The sequence below is a fragment of the Brachyhypopomus gauderio genome, unplaced genomic scaffold, assembly GCF_052324685.1.
Source record: "Brachyhypopomus gauderio isolate BG-103 unplaced genomic scaffold, BGAUD_0.2 sc50, whole genome shotgun sequence".
Taxonomy (NCBI): Eukaryota; Metazoa; Chordata; class Actinopteri; order Gymnotiformes; family Hypopomidae; genus Brachyhypopomus; species Brachyhypopomus gauderio.
In genome coordinates this window covers 1,016,983-1,039,611 of record NW_027506875.1, presented here as the reverse complement: position 1 = coordinate 1,039,611, position 22,629 = coordinate 1,016,983, and the positions used below count along the sequence as shown (strand labels likewise).

Sequence of the window (22,629 nt, the reverse complement as noted above, 5' to 3'; positions counted from 1 at the left end):
TGTTCTCTGTGTTGTGTCTTGGTCTCTGTGTTGTGCCCTGTTCTCTGTGTTGTGTCTTGGTCTCTGTGTTGTGTCCTGTTCTCTGTGTTGTGTCCTAATCTATATGGTATGTCCTGTTCTCTGTGTTGTGTCATGTTCTCTCTGTTATATCCTGGTCTCTGTGTTGTTCTGTTGTTGAAAACTCAGACTTTTACTCAATCTGGATTTGTTTCCAACGTTTTGCCCATATTACACATAAAGATGACATATACAATATACGTACATATAACAACTGATAAAACTGATCAAAACTGTGCCCATCCCATTCCCAAATATGTACATATTTCTGTGTGCTGTGTTTCTGTGTGTTGTGTTTCTGTGCTGTGTTTCAGTGTGTTGTGTTTCAGTGTGTTGTGTTTCAGTGTGCTGTGTTTCAGTGTGCTGTGTTTCAGTGTGTTGTGTTTCTGTGTGCTGTGTTTCAGTGTGTTGTTTCTGTGTGCTGTGTTTCAGTGTGCTGTGTTTCAGTGTGCTGTGTTTCTGTGTGTTGTGTTTCTGTGTGTTGTGTTTCTGTGCTGTGTTTCAGTGTGCTGTGTTTCAGTGTGCTGTGTTTCTGTGTGCTGTTTCTGTGTGCTGTGTTTCTGTGTGTTGTGTTTCTATGCTGTGTTTCAGTGTGTTGTGTTTCAGTGTGCTGTGTTTCAGTGTGCTGTGTTTCAGTGTGCTGTGTTTCTGTGTGCTGTGTTTCAGTGTGTTGTTTCTGTGTGCTGTGTTTCTGTGTGCTGTGTTTCAGTGTGTTGTGTTTCTGTGTGCTGTGTTTCTGTGTGCTGTGTTTCAGTGTGCTGTGTTTCAGTGTGTTGTGTTTCTGTGTGCTGTGTTTCAGTGTGCTGTGTTTCAGTGTGTTGTGTTTCTGTGTGCTGTGTTTCAGTGTGTTGTTTCTGTGTGCTGTGTTTCTGTGTGCTGTGTTTCAGTGTGCTGTGTTTCTGTGTGCTGTGTTTCAGTGTGTTGTTTCTGTGTGCTGTGTTTCTGTGTGCTGTGTTTCAGTGTGTTGTGTTTCTGTGTGCTGTGTTTCTGTGTGCTGTGTTTCAGTGTGCTGTGTTTCAGTGTGTTGTGTTTCTGTGTGCTGTGTTTCAGTGTGTTGTTTCTGTGTGCTGTGTTTCTGTGTGCTGTGTTTCTGGGTGTTGTGTTTCTGTGTGCTGTGTTTCTGTGTGCTGTGTTTCAGTGTGTTGTGTTTCTGTGTGCTGTGTTTCTGTGTGTTGTTTCTGTGTGCTGTGTTTCTGTGTGCTGTGTTTCAGTGTGCTGTGTTTCTGTGTGCTGTGTTTCTGTGTGCTGTGTTTCTGTGTGCTGTGTTTCTGTGTGCTGCAACATATAAAACCTCAGAGCTGCTTGTCAGCCGAGCTGAGGAGGAGAGGTCTTCTCCCACCACACTGGCCAAAGCTCAGTCTCTCCGTGACTCTGATCAGCTGAAAAACTGCCCAGCTGGAAGCAACAAGCTAGAAACGGCTCTCACAGTGCCTGCAGAGAGGAGTGTGATCTGGTGTAGGAGCTCATACCCACGTCCACACCTCAGACTTCTTCCTGTTTTTATAGCCGGGAGACTGGGAAGCTTTGCTCTCACTCCACATGATCTGTCCAGTAACAAAAGCACTGTTTAATAATGAAAGATCTGCTCCTTACTGCATCAGTCGTGCAGGGTTTGGGCAGGTGAAGTGACTCCATCCACACACACTGCCCTGCTGTGACCACTGCCTCCATGTTGAGAATGTTCACTGCTGTTTGGCACAGCTGGTCCCTGGCCACACCCACCTCCCATGGCCACACCCACCTCCCTCGGTCCCATATCCTCCTCCCTGCTGCATTTAGGGCTACAATTCCACATTTATATTCCATGTTCTCAGTGAACCATTCAGGAAGGTCTCCATGGAGATGAAGCACTGTCTCTCTCCTCAGCAGGCGTATTACCATAAGAAAGGCCTTCCTGGCCAATCACATGATAGGAGGAAGAGAAAGAGAGAAGACAGGGGATGTAAAAGAGAAAGAGAGAAGACGGGATGTGAAAGAGAAAGAGAGAAGATGGCGGTATTGAGGACAGAGGGAGAAAAGACAAGAGGGATAAAAGAGAAAGAGAGGCACAGACATTGTGAGAGAAAGACGAAAGAAAAAGTAGAGTGATATATATAGAGAGAGAAAGAGAGAGAGAGCCAGACAAACAGAGACACTGAGGGAAGGAGAGAGAGAGAGAGAGAGAGAGAGAGAGAGAGAGAGAGAGAGAGAGAGAGAGACTCCTGCTCCCTGTCTCTGGCGGTACCATGACGATGAGGCAGCATAACCCTCAGAGCCCAGGAGGAGGAAACAGACATTTTCTCTGTTATCCCTTAGAATGTGAAAGCACAGGTTGGTGCATTGATGTCTCTATAAGAATGCAAATGAGCTGTGTGTGTGTGTGTGTGTGTGTGTGTGTGTGTGTGTGTGTGTGTGTGTGTGTGTGTGTGTGTGTGTGTGTGTGCATGTGCTTGCATGCGTGTGCGTGTGGGTACGTGCATGCGTGCGTCCGTGTGCGTTTGTGCTTGTGCGTGCGTGCGTATGCGTGTGTGTGTGTGTGTGTGTGTGTGTGTGCGTGCGTGCGTGCGTATGCGTGTGTGTGTGTGTGTGTGTGTGTATGGGCGAGGTGGATATATGAGGAGATGTGGTGAGACTTACAGCTGGAGAACTCCAGGGGACACGAGTGTTCATCCATGGGGAAGTTATTCAGTTTGAGCTGACACTCTGCATCAATGGTCAACCTACCGACAGAAATAACTCCACTTACAACACGCAGTTACACACACACACACACACACACACACACACACACACACACATACCTAACGACCTACCGACAGAAATAACTCCACTTACAACACGCAGTTACACACACACACACACACACATACCTACCGACAGAAATAACTCCACTTACAACACACCAACAATCACCATACAACAGCTCACATGCAGTTACACACACACACACACACACACACACACACACACACACACACACCCACACACACACACACACACACACACACACACACACACACACACACACACACACACACACACACACCTCCCACTCCCACACACACACACAAACACACACCTCTCCCACTCCCACACACACACACACACACACACACACACACACACACACACACACACACACACACACACACACACACACACATACCTAACGACCTAACGACAGAAATAACTCCTCCACAACTCCAGCACACGTCAACAATCACCATACAACAGCTAACACGCAGTTACACACACACCCACACACACACACATACACGCACACATGCAAATGCACGCACACACACCCACACACACACCAGGATGCAGACACACACATGCAAATGTCCCATCTGTAATGAAGTGTTGGATCATACTAATGAAACTAACAACAGGAAGTGAAATCTATATTTGGCATTAACAACAGGAAGTGAAATCTATATTTGGCATTAACAACAGGAAGTGAAATCTATATTTGGCAGTGAGTCTTGGCTGTAAAGTGTCTTCATTATTTCACGGTAATTGCAGAAATGCCTTTTCTGCCGTTTGCAATTATGCAGCGGTTCAGGGTAGCAACCCCCTCACTCCCCAGTCAACCAATTAATGCTGTCTGATGAATATCAAGCATGTGATTGGCTGCCTTTGTTTCCTTGTACAAAGACGAATTTCACTGCTGAAGTCAAGGTTTTACGTGAGTGGCTTCAGGATTGTACCACCAATTACATCACACCAATTACATCACACCAATTACATCACGGACAGTGTCACCTACCTCAGTGTGTAGAGGATCCGCCCATCATTCCAGATGCGGAGCATGCGATTGGGTGTGGTGATCCAGTGGGCGTCGGCCTTCTTGGAGTTACGGAAGAAGGTGTCAGGGATCCAGATCTTGCCCACCATGTTGCTGTTGAGACGCAGAACCTTCATGGTGCTGTTGAACTTCAGCCGTCTGTCATACCACGTCTGGGCGAAGAAGATGTCGATGGTGTATTCCTTTGGGAAGAAGGAGAAGAACACACTCACACACGATTGTTTCGTCTTCGGATATTTGTTAACAATGCATGTGAAAAACAGAAATGCACAAGATGATAAAAATACTCAAATGTATAAAGCATAAACTATCATTAATAAACCATGAACCTTATGCCTTATCATTTATGAAATAGCTGCTGAAATTTTAGATGTTACATGAATCAAATCACGAGTGTGTGAGATGTCCGTTAAATGTGTGTGAGACGTCCACTCATGGAGGTTGGGGCAGCTCATCGCCCCCTACCTGAGGACACACCTACCTGAGGACACACCCCCTACACGAAGAAACACCCCCTACCTGAGGACACACCTACCTGAGGACACACCCCCTACCTGAGGACATACCTACCTGAGGACATATGCCCACCATCTCTACAAGCCAATGGCGTGACAGCATCGCTGCTCCTCCCTGGCCAACATCAACCTGCTACAGGCTGACCAACAACTCGACCTCCTAAGGCAGCCGTTGGTACTCGGCAGTGTAACTGAGCAGAACTTTGTCCCAGGGCACAGCAGACTCTGTTCAGCCTGTCCCGCCATCCCCCCATATTTATAGACCCTCTGCACCCAGACATCTTGAGGCCCTCAACCTGAAAATTAAGCGTTTAACAGGGCAATAAATGGAACCTCTTTAGCATGGACACTCTCCTAACACTCCGGGACTCTCATTCCCTCCTGCATAATGTCAGTAGGACAGAGGAAAGCATGGTAACCTGTAGCCCCTCCCCTATAGCATGGCTCCTCCCCCTCCACACTCATACTGCTGTTATTTCCTTATTTGGGACGTTATGAATCAGGAGAGCCCTGGACCACTATGGCTTTTACCTCCTTTATTTCACAAAGGGTGGAGAACAAACCAGAGATATGAGAGCAGCCAAGAAGACAGAAGTATTAACAGCTAACTCTTCTCCTGATCTGATCCTTCAAACGCCTCTTAACTAACTCTTTTCCTGATCTGATTCTTCAAACGCCTCTTAATTGACTCTTCTCCTGATCTGATCCTTCAAATGCCTCTTAACTGACTCTTCTCCTGATCTGATCCTTCAAACGCCTCTTAACTAACTCTTCTCCTGATCTGATCCTTCAAATGCCTCTTAATTGACTCTTCTCCTGATCTGATTCTTCAAACGCCTCTTAACTGACTCTTCTCCTGATCTGATCCTTCAAACAACTCTTAATTGACTCTTCTCCTGATCTGATCCTTCAAACAACTCTTAATTGACTCTTCTCCTGAACCTTATCCTTCAAACAACTCTTAACTGACTCTTCTCCTGATCCTAATCCTTCAAATGACTCTTAACTGACTCTTCTCCTGAACCTTATCCTTCAAACAACTCTTAACTGACTCTTCTCCTGATCCTAATCCTTCAAATGACTCTTAACTGACTCTTCTCCTGATCTGATCCTTCAAACGACTCTTCAACTCACTCTTCTCCAGATCGTAGGCTTCCCAAGCCCAAATCTGCAGCGAGCCTGACACACACTGCTGGTGTCTGCAGAAACAGAGTTCTCCTTGCAACACATGTGGCGTTTCTTTTGCTGACAGGGCCTCGGCGTTCACTGCTGAACACCACTGATTTCATCACCTTTCTCCCACATTTGTAACCCTGATATAAACTGTGCCCATCACATTCCCACTACATCCACCCGCGAGCACGGAGTCTCATTTTTACTGCGTTATCTTCTACCCCACCATCAAAAGGAAAAGCTCAAGGATCCAGAGGCAGGAGAATCTCTCTCAGGAAGCCAGAAAACTGCTCACATCAAAAGGTGGCAACCAGGAAGCTGCAGACATCCTCATCCTCGGGTAAACTCATGAATGCGTAAAGACGAAGCAGATAGGGCTAGGGCTTCAAATAAAAGACTTCAAATGAAGGGTTTCAAATGAAAGCCTACATCATCTTGTTTTTATTACTACACACCTCTTCTAAAGTTGAATATAATCCAAACCACAAATCAATTTCTCTTCAATTTCTCTCTCTCTCTCTCTCTCTCTCTCTCTCTCTCTCTCTCTCTCTCTTTCACATGAAGTCAAGGCTAGATGGAACAAATTTAGGGATCATTAATAAGTCATAAGACATTTCGTCTAAAACAGCTAAACACAACACACTTGTAAAAATCACATCAAATCAAGACATACATGAATCAGAATACAATGAATCAAGAACCTTGGTAAAACGCTATTCCTGGCTAGTACAGCAACAGTAAATCACCACTTTATTTCCCTAACACTTCTGTGTCTATGATGATCAGTAATGTCAGTAACTCGTTACGTAGTAATGTGTTACTCTATTCTTACCACTTTTTTCAGTAATAATTAATATAACGAGTTACTATTTCCAGTCCAGTAATCAGATAAAAGTTACTTATCCAAGTAACTGTGCGTTACTAGGTTTAATTTCCTTAGTAAAAATATATTTTTTTCTTTCTTCTTGGCTCAGTTCTACTTTTGCGTCTGACCGTAGCGCTCGACTCCGCACGCTGCGCGTGAACCTGTGAGAGTGCGAGCGCATTCACGTCATTCTGTGCAGTGTTGTCCGTAACGATATGTGGTAGTGTAAAGAAACACCCCTCAAAAACAGGGGAAGGAACATTTACCTGACGAATTTTAATGTTGCTTTGTGTTCCAGGTTTGAAAAGTGCTGGAATTTTGGCTAAAGTACAAATAGCTGTCTGACTGAATAGTTCGTTTGTATTGCGTTTACAAATACATTTACAAATAATACCGCACATCGACACAAACGTGATGTCAGGAGATACATTATTTAAATGTCAGGAGATACATTGTTACTGTTTAAAATGCACTTCCAATGAAGTGAGTATTGGAAAAAAAAAATTTGCTGCTGAATGTAACTACTAAAGTAACTTGTAATCTAACGTAACTAAGTTACTTTTTAAAGGAGTAGTCAGTAATCAGATTACTTTTTCAAGGTAACTAAGCCATCACTGGTGATGATCTAATCATATCCACCTATTTAATCCATGTTCTATCTCTAAAAGATAGAAAAGCACCATTTCAGAAGATTAGGTCTTAATAAATCCAATGTCAGTCATAGATGAAGTCAATTCAGTAGAAAATACAGGAACACAGCTGAGGCGTAGGGTGAACCCTGAGTCACTCCCTGAAAAATTGTTACATTTCAGGTTTTCCCACTGACATCTTCACACACTGATCGTTTTATTTACAATGACACAGGATACCTCACAATCAAACACCTCAGTAAGCATTTTTATTTCATGGAATGTAAATCTAACTCTTTATGCCAGAAATCTTTTAACAGTGCTTTAACAAGTGCTTTAAGAGTCGTGTCTCCCTTAGGATAATGACTTACCATGTTGATGGCATTTACTGGGCCAATACTGTTCACAAACATGTCCGTGTGTATCACAGTTGGCTTTACTGAAAAGAGAGAGAGAGAGAGAGAGAGAGAGAGAGAGAGAGAGAGAGAGAGAGAGAGAGAGGGAGAGAGAGAGAGTGAAAGAATGAGTAAGTGAGAAAAAAGTGAAAGAATAAGAGAGACAAAGAAAGAACATAATAGAGTGTTGTTATGCATAACCAAATGACTGACACGTTAGACATCTTTAATACAACTGTAAGAAGAAAAACTGTTTCTTCTCTATCAGCTCGCCATTTTGAAATGCTTCTTTTTGAAATCCTTCTTTAGTAGAATACAGCACCAAATCTCAAAGAGACTGTGTAGAATCCAGCTGGTGCCAGAAAAAATGTCTTATTACTCATGAATACATCTCCTGAATATATCTCATGAATATTACTCATGAATATATCTCATGAATATATCTCATGAATATATATCGGCACAATGTGAATTTCTCTGGTCATAAACTATAATAAAACACATGGCCACAGCTGTCAACAACACAATGCAGTTCGATCTGTTTTAGTAAAGCCAGTGTCAGGCTGGGCCGTTTAGCAGGTCAGATCGCATTTCCCATAAACACTCTGACACATCCTGACATGGATACTGCCCCTTCCTGCATGGGAGCTGTGGTGTTGGGGTGGATGAGCTGATACAGCAGCTCCATGCCGTGGTGTTGGGGTGGATGAGCTGATACAGCAGCTCCACGCCGTGTGATGTCAGGAGCGTGTGTCGGAGCGTACACAGCCTGTACGTGGGAGAGGAGGCTGTCAGGTCCTCCTCAGACTGTCCACGCACAAACAGAAGCTTGGGGAAAAGCTTACACTGTGAGTGATGTCTGCACCGAGACGCCAGCACCTTACGGCTGGACACACCTTACACAGGGTATCTGCACATTTTTAAATCTCAAATTCAATGACTTTTAAGACCTTTTTAATACCTCTCACAAGAAAAAATAATACTATTACTGGGGATGCAGGTGTGTTCCACATCGTTGACGGGGGAGGGGGGTTGGCGAACGAAAATTGTTGACGTTATTGAGGCCGTATACTCCAACGCTAGGAATCTAGCACTAGGACCCTGGAGCGGTTATTGTCTGCATTAGCGCTAGATTCGGCAAAGTTCACATCGCGCCAAAACAACTGAACAACACACACTTATAATAATTTAATGCCTCCCCTCATAAAATTCCAAACATTTTAAGACATTTTTAGGCCTTGAATATGGAAAACTAAATTTAAGACATTTTAAGACTTTTTAAGGACCCACGGGTACCCTGCCTTACACCTTACGGCTGGACACACCTTACACCTTACGGCTGGACACACTTTACACCTTACGGCTGGACACACCTTACACCTTACGGCTGGACACACCTTACACCTTACAGCTGGACACACTTTACACCTTACGGCTGGACACACTTTATACCTTACGGCTGGACACACCTTACACCTTACAGCTGGACACACCTTACACCTTACGGCTGGACACATTTTACACCTTACGGCTGGTCACACCTTACACCTTACGGCTGGACACATTTTACACCTTACGGCTGGACACACCTTACACCTTACGGCTGGACAAGGGCTGCGTGTCCCCACACCATGAGCACAAGTTGGAACGAGAAATCACAGTGTGAGGAAACGCGTGTGTTCACAGTCTGAAGCACGCGTGTGTTCTGTTCACAGCCTGAAGCACGCGTGTGTTCACAGCCTGAAGCACACGTGTGTTCACAGCCTGAAGCACACGTGTGTTCACAGCCTGAAGCACGCATGTGTTCACAGCCTGAAGCACACGTGTGTTCACAGCCTTGAACACGTGTGCGTTCACACCGTGTGTTGGATCTGATTTGACAGCCACAGCTATAGCAACATAATTTCATAATTTCCATACCACACCACACATAGAGTATGTATGTGTTCATGTATGTGTATGTGTTCATGCATGTATATCTGTCCATGTATGTGTAATGTGAAATGAAATGTTTTATTATTGCAACAGTCTCCTAGCTGGATGTTCTAGTAAATCGATAAACAAACTCCAGCTGGTTCAGAACGCAGCAGCACGAGTTTTAACAAAAACTAAAAAGTTTGATCACATTAGTCCCGTACTATCGTCATTACACTGGCTGCCAATTAGATTCCGTATTGACTATAAAATACTTTTATTAACATATAAAACGCTGCATGGCTTAGCTCCAGACTATCTTAGTGAACTTATTGAACAATATAACCCAGCGCGTTCACTTCGCTCGCAGGACGCAGGGTTATTAACTGTTCCTAGGATCAAAAAGATCACAGCAGGTGGAAGAGCCTTTTCTTTTAAAGCTCCACAATTGTGGAATAATCTTCCTGCCTCTATTCGGGACTCAGACACAGTCTCAATGTTTAAAACTCGATTAAAGACTCATCTGTTTAGTTTGGCCTTTGATTAATCTGTTACATATTTACTACATCTCGTATCTTTTCTCCGAGGTTCACCTGGAGAGTAACATTGCAGTCGGAGCCTACAATACCAGCATCGCTGCTCCGACACGGAATGAAAGCCTGGCGTTCATCAACAGACATTTACAGTGACAATATCATAACCCAGAACTTTCATTTTTACCTTTACTTAGTCTGATTGTGTGATTTGTGTGTGACTTGTGTATTTGTCTGTATTTTGTGTAATCTGTGTGTTAACGGGCCGCCCAATGGAGGATGGGTTCCCTTTTGAGTCTTGGTTCTCCCGAGGTTTCTTCCTATTCCCCACTATCTTAGGGAGTTTTTCCTCGCCACTGTCGCCCTTGGCTTGCTCATTAGGGTTCTGGACCCGTAGTATTGTTAACCTTTTAAATCCTGTAAGGCGCTTTGTGACAACATGTGTTGTGAAAAGCGCTATACAAATAAACTTTGATTGATTGATTGATTGAAATGTGCCATATTTTGTCAATTGTGATTTTTACACCCCAATCGAAATTTGTCCTCCGCTTTTAACCCATCTGTGCAGTCAGAACACACACACACACTAGTGATTACTAGGGGCTGTGGATCACACGTGCCCAGAGCGGTGGGCAGCCCTAGCCCGGCGCCCGGGGAGCAGTTGGGGTTAGGTGCCTTGCTCAAGGGCACCTCAGTCATGGCCTGTCTGGGAATCGAACCCACGACCCTCCGGTCACAAGTCCAGTTCCCTAACCGCCAGGCCATGACTGCCCTTATGTGCATGTGTTCATGCAGTGGCGTGCACACATAGACATCAGGTGGTGCTAAAGCACCACCAACTCTGCCCTTTATCAACGAAAGTGCCCTTTTGAAACTTCGGTTTAAAAAAAAAATTATTATTATTAACATGTTACTGAGGTCGGTTTAAAATGATCTTTAGAAAACCTGAGCGATTAAAAACAATGCCCTGAAATGAGCCACCACCTCGCACACACCCGACCTCTCTCTTCCTTTAACACCAGATGCGCTGCAGCAGCAGTTCAGTTCAGCGAGTGGAAGGAAGCGTCTTCAGCACAGCACGCACGGTCACAGATAGACTTCTTCTCCCGTCCCCACCAGCCAGGTCACATACACATCAAGTCAAATCTACCGTTTGCCCTCTAAGCCCAACGTGAAATCATTTTGTTGTGCAGTAAAATGTCTCACAGCACCAAACTACTAAGCATTTTTGGCCGACTGGTCACCTGATAAACTAGTCGCTCTAGCCCAAATCAATGATAGATAACGTGAGGACGACCACATACAAATAATTAAGGTAGAGTTTGCAAATCTATGTGTTAAGCTGGACGTTTTCTGTTGTATAGGTTTTGTTAGACAACATAAATTAACACATTCATTTGTGAAAGAAGAAACGGGAAGTTCCCCATTACCTGTGAAAAATGCCCATCTGCATTCATGTAATGAAAACACTCAGTAGCCTATAACTCCTTCTCCTACTTTACAGTGTTTTTACTGTCTTAATTGTAGGCCTATATTGATTTACTAATTGCAAAATATATGCAACAAGGCCTGCAGACAGTGGAGGGTAAACAGAAGTTAACAGAAGGACTTAACAATGACTGTATATAGTTAATATTGGATATGGATTTTATCAGTTGGCGGTGTGACTTTTTTCCATTGAAAACTCACGTTTAGAGAATGTTACAAATAAAAGTCAAATTTCATTCAACATGTGCTTGTAATATTTTTTTATAATGAAGTGCGCTAAAAAGTGCCCCCCCCCCTCCCTCCGAGCACTTGCCCCCCCAAAATGTCTGTGCACGCCATTGTGTTCATGTATGTGCATGTGATCATGTTTGTGCATGTGTTCATGTATGTGCATGTGATCATGTATGTGTCCTGCGTGTGCCCACAGAACCATGGTTATTGTAGTATACAGTATGTGCTTTACAGCAAGTTCTGCAGCTCAAGAGTTTCTTTGGGAACTGAAATTCATAGACCTGCTCTATGAATCAATGTGTCAAGCTTGTGCTTTTAACATCAGCTAGTATTCCCTCCAGACTCTGCTTTCTTCAGATTCTTCCCATAAATACAAAATAGTAGCATGTTCATCCTGAACCAGTAAAACCAGTATGTCTGGATGAGGGACCAGTTAGCCAGAACTGGGCAGTAGCAGGTTTTGCTTAAGCTGTTCATGTGTTCAGACTAACACAGAGCTAGGTGTTCATCTGTTCAAACTAACACTCACAGAGCTAGGTGTTCATCTGTTCAGACTAACACAGAGCTAGGGGTTTACCTAATTAACATAACTAACAGTGAGTTAGGTTTTTATCTGATTATTATAAGTAACACTTATGGAGCAGGGGTTCATCTGTTTAACCATAACACTTACAGGGCTATCAGTTCATCTGTTATATATCAGACACCTTTGAACCTCAATGTTTTGAACATATCTGCTCTAAAACAGTTAGGGATATAAACAGTGAGTTGGTCAGTTCTGCAAACCGTCCAGCACAAAGGTTGATGATGGACAGTGTGAGTGTGGAGTGATGTCTCCACTAGTTAAGGTTGATGATGGACAGTGTGAGTGTGGAGTGATGTCTCCACCAGTTAAGGTTGATGATGTGATGCTGCATATCTCATTGCTCTGTTCAACATCTCATCACCATTTATTTTATGTTTCACACAAAATTCAAGCTTCAAACCAGACTGGTAGCAATTTAACACCACAAGGAATATGGGCTGGGACGGGTTCAGGACTTGGACGAGTCCTGCAGGAGGAGGTTCAGGACTGAGACGGGTCCTGCCGGAGGAGGTTCAGGACTGAGACAGGTCCTGCAGCAGGAGGTTCAGGACTTGGACGAGTCCTGCAGGAGGAGGTTCAGGACTGAGACAGGTCCTGCAGGAGGAGGTTCAGGACTGAGACAGGTCCTGACGGACACTCACCTCCTATGTCTGGTCGCAACTTGTTATCATATCCATCCAGTAGACTGTTCAAGATGTGCGTGACGTCACTCTCGTGGACCTTCGCTGAGCGCGTCAACACCCACGTCTTGTTCGTAACTTCGTCATCGTCGTTTTCTGTCTGGACGGAACTGCCGAAAGAAAAAACAAAGACAGACAGGGTGAAACAGGAAAATCATTAAATCGTTAATAAGACAGACGAAAGGTGACAGAGGTCATCGGACTGAGCAGCACAACAAACTAGTTCTAGTAGGAGCGTGATTGATGTACATGTTTTTTATTTAGTTATAAATTTATTTTGTTTTGTCCAAAGTAAAATACCTCCAAACCCCCCCCCCCCCCCCCCCTTAACCCCCAGCCCAGTGTAATACTATAATACTACTAGTACTGTTAATAACAACACTATATCTTCATCTTCATCATCATCATCATCATCATCATCATCAGATGTGCCCTCACAGATGCACCTTTACGTGTGGGAGCGTAGAAACACCTTTCTGCTTCCCTTTCTGCCCTGGCTGTGTGCACTTAGCTCAAACACCACACAACATAGCATTAGCATAGCTTAGCTCAAACACCACACAACATAGCATTAGCATAGCTTAGCTCAAACACCTCACATACTCAACACAGCATTAGCATAGCTTAGCTCAAACACCTCACATACTCAACACAGCATTAGCATAGCTTAGCTCAAACACCTCACATACTCAACACAGCATTAGCATAGCTTAGCTCAAACACCTCACATATTCAACACAGCATTAGCATAGCTTAGCTCAAATACCTCACATATTCAACACAGCATTAGCATAGCTTAGTTCAAACATCACACATATTCAACACAGCATTAGCATAGCTTAGCTCAAACACCACATATACTCAACACAGCATTAGCATAGATTAGCTCAAACACCACACATACTCAACACAGCATTAGCATAACTTAGCTCAAACACCATACATATTCAACACAGCATTAGCATAATTTAGCTCAAACACCACACATACTCAACACAGCATTAGCATAATTTAGCTCAAACACCTCACATACTCAACACAGCAGTAGCATAATTTAGCTCAAACACCACACATACTCAACACAATATTAGCATAGCTTAGCTCAAACACCATACATATTCAACACAGCATTAGCATAATTTAGCTCAAACACCACACATACTCAACACAGCATTAGCATAACTTAGCTCAAACACCATACATATTCAACACAGCATTAGCATAGGTTCTCATCAACAAACACGTCGCCCATTAGGAACAATGCAAGGAGAGAGAGATGGAGATGAAAAGATAAAAGAGAAAGGAAGAGACAGAGGGACAGATAGACGGAGAGATAAAGAGAAAAGGGACAGGGAGAGAGAGATAGAGGAAGGGAGAGCGAGAGAGAGAGAGAGAGAGAGAGAGAAGGAGCCCCCTGTTGTACACCCCCCCCTCCCAAGGTTCCTCCGACCTCATTGGCTCTGCTCACTGGGGGCGTGGCCTGTTGTTAAACCCCCTATATAAATACATTTGACTTTGACTACTTAACTGAGTGGCCAAATGTAAGTAATGTCTAGTTATGGAGTAGCTGTGCCACTCAAGCAGTGTTGCATGCTGATATGGAGCACAGCCAATCAGCCAATCAGCCAATCAGCCAATCAGCTTGGAGCAGCCAAGGGGGGTGGGGTGTTACAGCAGGGGGCTGAGGAGGCAAAGGCCTTATCTCTCTTTCCCCCTCTCAATCTCTCCCTCTCTCCCCCTCTATCCCTCCCTCGCTCTCTCCCTCTCTCCCTCTTTCTCTCTATCCTACCCTCTCTCCCTTTCTCTTTTTTTATCTTTTTATCTCAATCTCTCTCCTTATATTGTTCCTAATGGGCTACAAGTCTGGCTCAGCCTTGTGTGTGTGTGTGTGTGTGTGTGTGTGTGTGTGTGTGTGTGTGTGTGTGTGTGTGTGTGTGTGTGTGAGAGAGAGAGAGCATGTGGATTGCAGCACTCATACACTAGACTCAGACACACTGAAATGTCTCCCAGACAGCCCCTTAATGAATATTTTCTCTGTTTTGCCTTGCCACGTAGGCCTACAGCATTTGTGTAAATGACATGGTGTTTACAGCGGGTGTTTACAGCGGGTGTTTACAGCGGGTGTTTAGAGCGGGTGGAGAGTGTGGGGTGATACCGCTGGCCCCAGACAGACAGGCATGCAGTAATGATGCTGCATTAGTGGTAAAGTGGACAGCATGCTCTATCTTTCTGTATCTCTGTTTCTCACTCTCTTCATTTATCCCTCTTTCTTTCTCTCTGCCTGTGGTAGGTAGGTGTGATCTGATAAACCAACACCTATTTTAATGTCTTCACCATGTTATCTCGAGTGTTGTCCCTGCAAGTGAAAACAAATGATTTATTAACATGCACCTTTTCCACCTAATTTCCCCTGTAACTGAATTCAATATTTTCTCATAAGATGCTACACTGAATCTCAACACACACCATATACCTCCAATTATTCATTATATACCTTCAACCATATGCCTCCAAACATGCACCATACAGCTCCACCATTTATCTTATTCCTGTAACCAGATTTAACTGCCGTGTCATTAAGAATCTTTCTCTCAGAACCGACTGAGGTTCTGATCTATGTACCTGTCAGTCGGCAAAGCTCATTGGGTTGTTCTCATGAATCCAGGCATGTGCCATGACAGCACAGTTATGGATGCAAATAATTTGGTGAAGCCAGACAGCTGGTTGCAGATGAATGTTCAGGCTCAGAAAGACCTCGTCTGGGCAACCAGACAACTAAAGGCAATGAAGCCATAACCAAGGAACCAGCAGGTCAGAACCTCCCATCCAGGGTGATGTAGCCCAGCGGAGACGCTGTTCTCTGAGGAACACTCCTAGCACACCGTTGTGTTGGAAGGCCCCAGCACCACTAGTGTCTGTTCACTAGTGTCTGATCACTAGTGTCTGGATGGTTTCAAGCTGAGGTCTAGACTTTGCAGGTTTGAAATTTGATGTGCTTGGTAATTCTCTTTAAATGTCCATGGCTGAATTTGAAGTTTTGATTTGGACATGAAGTTCTTAGGTATGTCCAGTCATCCTCACACCTCACACATCCTCACACTCACATCCTCACACCTCACACATCCTCACACTCACACATCCTCACACTCACACATCCTCACACACACATCCTCACACACACACATCCTCACACTCACACATCCTCACACACACACACACATCCTCACACCTCACACATCCTCACACCTCACACACACACTATCCACACTAGACACTTACACTGTTCCTAGCCATGATGCAAAAGATGAGAACTAGACTCACAATGTGTCAGTTACAGGCAGATTAAGCAGCATGTGCAGACGGTCCAGTGTCCAGTGTCCAGTAAAATAACCATTGCATTGCAGTGAAACATAGGACACTGACTTCTCTGAGGTCAGAGGTCATGCGGCAGCTGGAGATCTCTACAGCAGAGTTGTATAATCCAGGTTCAGAAAGTAAAAGTCTTCACCAGGATTTTGCTCAAGCTTGCTAGATTTTCTAATTAGTGCAATCCAGGTAAAATTAGTGGAATCAACACAATCCAGGAAACCTGAGCAAAATCCTTGTGAGGACTTTTACTTTCTGAACCTGAATTATACAACTCTGCTCTACAAGATCTCTACAGGATCTCTACAGGATCTCAACAGGATCTCAACAGGATCTCCACAGGATCTCTACAGGATCTCCATGTGCTTCACACTACTGCAGCCTTGTCATGGGTTTGATCTGTGAAGAGAACCCTCACAGCATTACAGTCATCGCCACTGTGAATAAATACATCACAGCACTACAGTCATCGCCACTGTGAATAAATACATCACAGCACTACAACCATCGCCACGGTGAATAAATATGTCACAGCACTATTGCCATCGTCATGGTGAATAAATATGTCACAGCACTACAGCCATCGCCACGGTGACTAAATATGTCACAGCACTACAGCCATCGCCACGGTGACTAAATATGTCACAGCACTACAGCCATCGCCATGGTGACTAAATATGTCACAGCACTACAGCCATCACCACGGTGAATAAATACATCACAGCACGATTGCCATCGCCATGGTGAATAAATACATCACAGCATTACAGCCATTGCCACGGTGAATAAATACATCACAGCACTACAGCCATCGCCACGGTGAATAAACCTGGCTGTCGTTTCCAAGCTGACACATATCTACACTGCAAACACTCTGGTCTTGTAGGCAGACTGTCTGCTGAGATACGTTGTGTTGTTTACACTATCCTAACCTGCATATTTTAGCTTTATCATGTTTATGTTTATTTCAAACTTCTCAAAGTGGCCCTCACTTCCATGAAGAGACGTTTCTCCTCACAGAGTCCCACTGTTGCCGACCATAGCTGACCAGGCCCGAACAGGAGACCCAACACACCTGCTCTCATCCCAACACGAACAGGACGACCCAACACACCTACTCTCATCCCAACACGAACAGGACGACCCAACACACCTACTCTCATCCTGACCAGACAAGAGACCCAACACACCTGCTCTCATTCTGACCAGACAGGAGACCCAACACACCTACTCTCATCCTGACCAGACAGGAGACCCAACACACCTACTCTCATCCTGACCAGACAAGAGACCCAACACACCTGCTCTCATCCCAACGGCTGGTCCTCACCAGCTCCACCAGGCTGAGGAGGTCATGCTATTAACAACACGCACTGACCTCTGATGGCCTGGGTGTCTCTCACCAGATCAACCCAAACCAGCAGCTATTAACAGAACAACCCCTGCCAAACCACATAAGGCCCACCAGGTCCACTGGGTTAAAGGAAAAGTGCCACACATGCACGCTGCAGAGGACCAACGATGAAGTGCTTTAGAAATATTTAGGATGGTTTTCTTATTTTTATTATTTGCTAACATATCCTGTTTTATAAGCAAATGTCTTGAAGATTAATAAACAAATGATAAAAAAGGTTCATGTAAAAATAAATCTTGAGTTGACTTCAGTATAGGGAATATAATAATTTATTTCAAATATATCAATAATTATTTGCAATCAGTAGTTATTAACACACGAGTTACTAACACCTGCGGCAGGACTGAGACAGTGTGAGTGAGCGCTGATGTTGTAATCCATGCTTCAATCCTACACCGCAAGGGTGGAGTCACTATGACATCATGGGAATGTTGGGGTGTAGTCATTATGACATCATGAGAGTGTTAGGGTGTAGTCACTATGACTTCATGAGAGTGTTAGGTGTAGTCACTATGACATTATGAGAGTGTTATGGTGTAGTCACTATGACATTATGAGAGTGTTATTGTGTAGTCATTATGACATCATGAGAGTGTTAGGGTGTAGTCATTATGACATCATGAGAGTGTTAGGTGTAGTCACTATGACATTATGAGAGTGTTATGGTGTAGTCACTATGACATTATGAGAATGTTATTGTGTAGTCATTATGACATCATGAGAGTGTTAGGGTGTAGTCATTATGACATCATGAGAGTGTTAGGTGTAGTCACTATGACATTATGAGAGTGTTATGGTGTAGTCACTATGACATTATGAGCATGTTAGAGTGGAGTGACTATGACATCATGAGAATGTTAGGGTGTAGTCACTATGACTTCATGAGAGTGTTAGGTGTAGTCACTATGACATTATGAGAGTGTTATGGTGTAGTCACTATGACATTATGAGAGTGTTATTGTGTAGTCACTATGACATTATGAGCATGTTAGAGTGGAGTGACTATGACATCATGAGAATGTTAGGGTGTAGTCACTATGACTTCATGAGAGTGTTAGGTGTAGTCACTATGACTTCATGAGAGTGTTAGGTGTAGTCACTATGACATTATGAGAGTGTTATGGTGTAGTCACTATGACATTATGAGCATGTTAGAGTGGAGTGACTATGACATCATGAGAATGTTAGGGTGGAGTCACTATGACATCATAATGGTTAGGGTGGAGCTAGGGGATTTTCCTCCTCGGCCTCCTGCAGCACTGTAGTCTCAGAATCACCAGGGGCGTTTCAGTGTGCACAAAGGCAGGGGCAGTGATCTCCCACACACCCTGCAGATGAAACACAGCTCAGTCCTGCCATACTGCCACTAACTCAGCAGGACGCTTGTGATCCCAGCAGCAGTGTTACAGAGCACCATCCATCCCCCACAGACCAGGAGACACACACACACCACACATTAATACCTCTGTCCCATTGGCTTGATCCAATTCAAACAGGCTTACATGTAAAGAGTTCCTCTATAAGAAGTAAATGTAAAGTTCTCTCATGATAAACAGGTTTACATGTAAAGAGTTCCTCTATAAGAAGTAAATGTAAAGTTCTCTCATGATAAACAGGTTTACATGTAAAAATCTCCACCTTTGTCTTGAGACGTTAACGTTGAACTGAGGTTGAAACAACCAAACACTGACACTCTATTGGATTTGTACATTAACATGTATGATTGTTACTGAGTTATTTTTATTGTTGATATTGTATTTTCTAGTGTGATTTACAGTCAACCACTTAACCAGCTCAGCAGAGGATTACATAAGGTGTCAGGAAGAGCAGGTTTAATTACAGAGGGATGCTCTCTAAATTTGTGCCCATCATTTGTAACCAGAGACAGGTTAGGACAACAGTGAATTTCTGTCTAATCTCCCTCATTAAGACATTTACCTCCACACACCCAGTTATCTTCTCAGACATCAGTCCTACCATCACGGTTCAGGTTCTATTCTAGATGAAAAGGTGGATGAGAAAGTTCCTCCTCCTGATCCCTCAAAGAATCACCAGCAACTAATACCAGTCAGTGAGGTCCTGCTACAGGTGCCCAGACAGTGAGGTCCTGCACAACACCTTTAACCAGGACAGTAGACTACAGTCACACTATACCTACACAACACCTTTAACCAGGACAGCAGACTACAGTCACATTATACCCACACAACACCTTTAAGCAGGACAGCAGACTACAGTCACATTATACCTACACAACACCTTTAACCAGGACAGTAGACTACAGTCACATTATACCTACACAACACCTTTAACCAGGACAGTAGACTACAGTCACACTATACCTACACAACACCTTTAACCAGGACAGCAGACTACAGTCATATGAAACCTATATGCCATATTTCCTAAGATATCAGTCTACAGACATATTTTAAGAGTCATATCTATATGACACTTAATTTCAGTCATACGAAACCTAAACAACAGGTTTTACCAGGAAAGCAGACTACAGTCATACTAAACTGATACACCAACACCTTTAACCAGAACAGCATGCGGTCATACCGCACGTATACAACACCTTTATCTACCAGGACAGTGTACAACAGTCATAATACAGCAGCTATACAGTGTGGGTGGTATTCTCCAGTACTGTTGTGGTTCCTACGTGGACGTAATGTCGTGTCATACTGTGTTGAAGCAGCATCATCACCTCCACAGATCACTCACACCACAGCTAGCTCTACAACACCTATTATAGACAATACAATAACACTGTATCTGTCTGAACTACAATACAATAACACTGTATCTGTCTGAACTACAAAACAATAATACTGAATATATGTGAGTTACTCTCACATAAGCACGCAGGCCAGTGTAACAATGCAACTAGTTTCCAACTAGGCTAGTCTGTTCCTCAGTCAGTGTTTTCTGCGGAGGAGTACCGGATGAAAAGGAGCAACCCCCCCTAAACACCCCCCCTTCCCACGTCAAGGATGATGTAGCTGACAGACACCAAACGAAGCCTTCATCCACGCGCTTCATCCACGCGCATCACACGCGCTCCTTTCTTGGGCTGAAATGGCGTCTCCTCACAAACACACGCGCTCCTCCCGTTCGTGCCGTGACTGAAGGTGTGAAGATGTATGTGTCCGAACAGAGATCTCGCATTTTGGCCACGCGCCTTGTTTCTGCTTGTTAGTGCAATGAAAATACACATTAGTCTTTAATGCCACTGTATGCGAGGAGGAGAGGCCGTGAGCTGCGAGCAGGTAGACACACAGGCCGGAGTCACACAGGAAGTGAAGCTGCTCCTCACAACCGAGCTGTGTGTCCTAATGTTCAAACCTGGAACTGCTTGCGAGGAATTACGGGTGCGACGTACGAACAGCTTACCTGACAAACACAACTAATCCTCCCAAATGATCTTAACATGATCAACACTGTAGTCACACCGAGGAAATAAGACGAACACTGAAACACAATCACTAACAATCTAACGTCAAATATAACAGCAGGACCCGGATGTCGACAAATCCTGTACTTTAATTATAGTACACTGTGGCCTATTATTGTAGATTGTGCTTCTTACAGAATCTCCGTAGACAAACTACACAACATTTGATGTCGGATTCTCGCCCTACTACATCATAAAATGTGGATTTGTTGTGTCCGTGTCATCGGTGATTAAATAATACAATATACACATCGAGCCGTTTTAACGGGGTGTGAGAAACAGAGGACTGACATTGTCGGAATGTACTTAATAAAACATTAATATTCAAATAAATACTGAACATCGTAACATTGTCCGAATGTATTTCCTAATAAAATATTAATATTCAAATAAATACTGAACACTGTGTTGATTTAGCCTCGTTCGAAGTCTTTTCTCCTTACCTTGACGGAAGATGAGCGATTAAAAATGCCCAGAGAAACAGCCTGACAGTCAGAGTAGGTACAGCCATCGCAGTCAGGCGGTTACACGGTTCATTTGTAGAAGCCACCATCACCATCTTCTTCTCCTCGTTATCGCAGATGGACGTTCCCCTTTATTTACTGGATCTTCTCGCTATGACACATTACGCACATAGCAGACGGCGTTGGTATTCGGTACCGAATATCTCAACCCGCTGGTGCAACGCGGAAGGCACCACAGAAAACCTAGAAAACGCAGACTAGCCTTCCGGTGTATAACGGCACGTCTAAAGAAATCATAAATCTAAGCGCTCCGCAACAGCATATCGACCTATAGCCGGAAAATCTAAGGGCGCTTCAGTGTGAATGCAGATGAATTGTGGGGTCAGAGCGGAGCTACTGCTCGGTACCGCAGCACTGAACAACACATGCGTGGTTTCTTCGCGCGGCAGCTGAGCTGTGGAGAGAAATAAACCGTAGGTCGGTACTATTAATAAAAGCTAGACAATACCCAGACTCTGTACACTCACTTCAACTATGTAGTGCGAGGCGTGCTGGGCTTGTTTCTATCTTGCAGCGTGTACGTGGTAAGCGTTTTACAAGGCAGAAATATGAAAAGTCATTTAAACGTAATAGTCCACATATAGCATATCCAAAACGCGTTCAATGGAGTAGCGAGTATAATGATATGATCGTATCACTGCTATGTATTACTGTAATTTATTATTATTCAAACTATTTTAAAATAATCTAATAGAGAAATACGGTAACTTTGAAGTCGTTGCTGTCTTTTTTGGGTAGCTGATACTAAGAGTGTAAATGTTATCCTGTTTCTGAAACATTAACTTATCCGTGCGTAAGATGCCTAGTCTCCTTCTTATTTAAGTAATACAGGTGAATCGTAAGATTAAACTCTGGGGTTTGAAAATATTTTTTCGAGAACTCGATCCCGTAGACTAGCTAATGATATTGATTTGAGTAAAGATATTACAGTCATGAATCTCGCCGCACGGGCATTGCGATATGAAAAGTCTTTTTTTATTCCATGTGTCATACTTTGTTTACATTTATATCA

At 43.8% G+C, this 22,629-nt stretch overlaps 1 protein-coding gene across 3 annotated transcripts in view; it reads right to left on the bottom strand.

The window, feature by feature from the left end:
• gabrg2 (gamma-aminobutyric acid type A receptor subunit gamma2) overlaps positions 1-22,045 on the bottom strand; it is a 48,621-nt gene extending 26,576 nt beyond the window's left edge. The window contains exons 1-5 of one of the 3 annotated variants that reach the window (XM_076986958.1): positions 21,537-22,045; positions 12,815-12,963; positions 7,398-7,465; positions 3,806-4,026; positions 2,674-2,756 (exon numbers count right to left, since the gene is read on the bottom strand). In XM_076986958.1, coding sequence (XP_076843073.1) covers positions 2,674-2,756; positions 3,806-4,026; positions 7,398-7,465; positions 12,815-12,963; positions 21,537-21,652 — 637 coding nt within the window. In that variant the 5' untranslated portion in view covers positions 21,653-22,045. Of the gene's footprint in view, positions 1-2,673; positions 2,757-3,805; positions 4,027-7,397; positions 7,466-12,814; positions 12,964-13,299; positions 14,223-21,536 lie in introns of those variants that run through there. The other 2 variants (XM_076986957.1, XM_076986959.1) reach the window with 2 other exon arrangements.
• Positions 22,046-22,629: the final 584 nt, after the last annotated feature.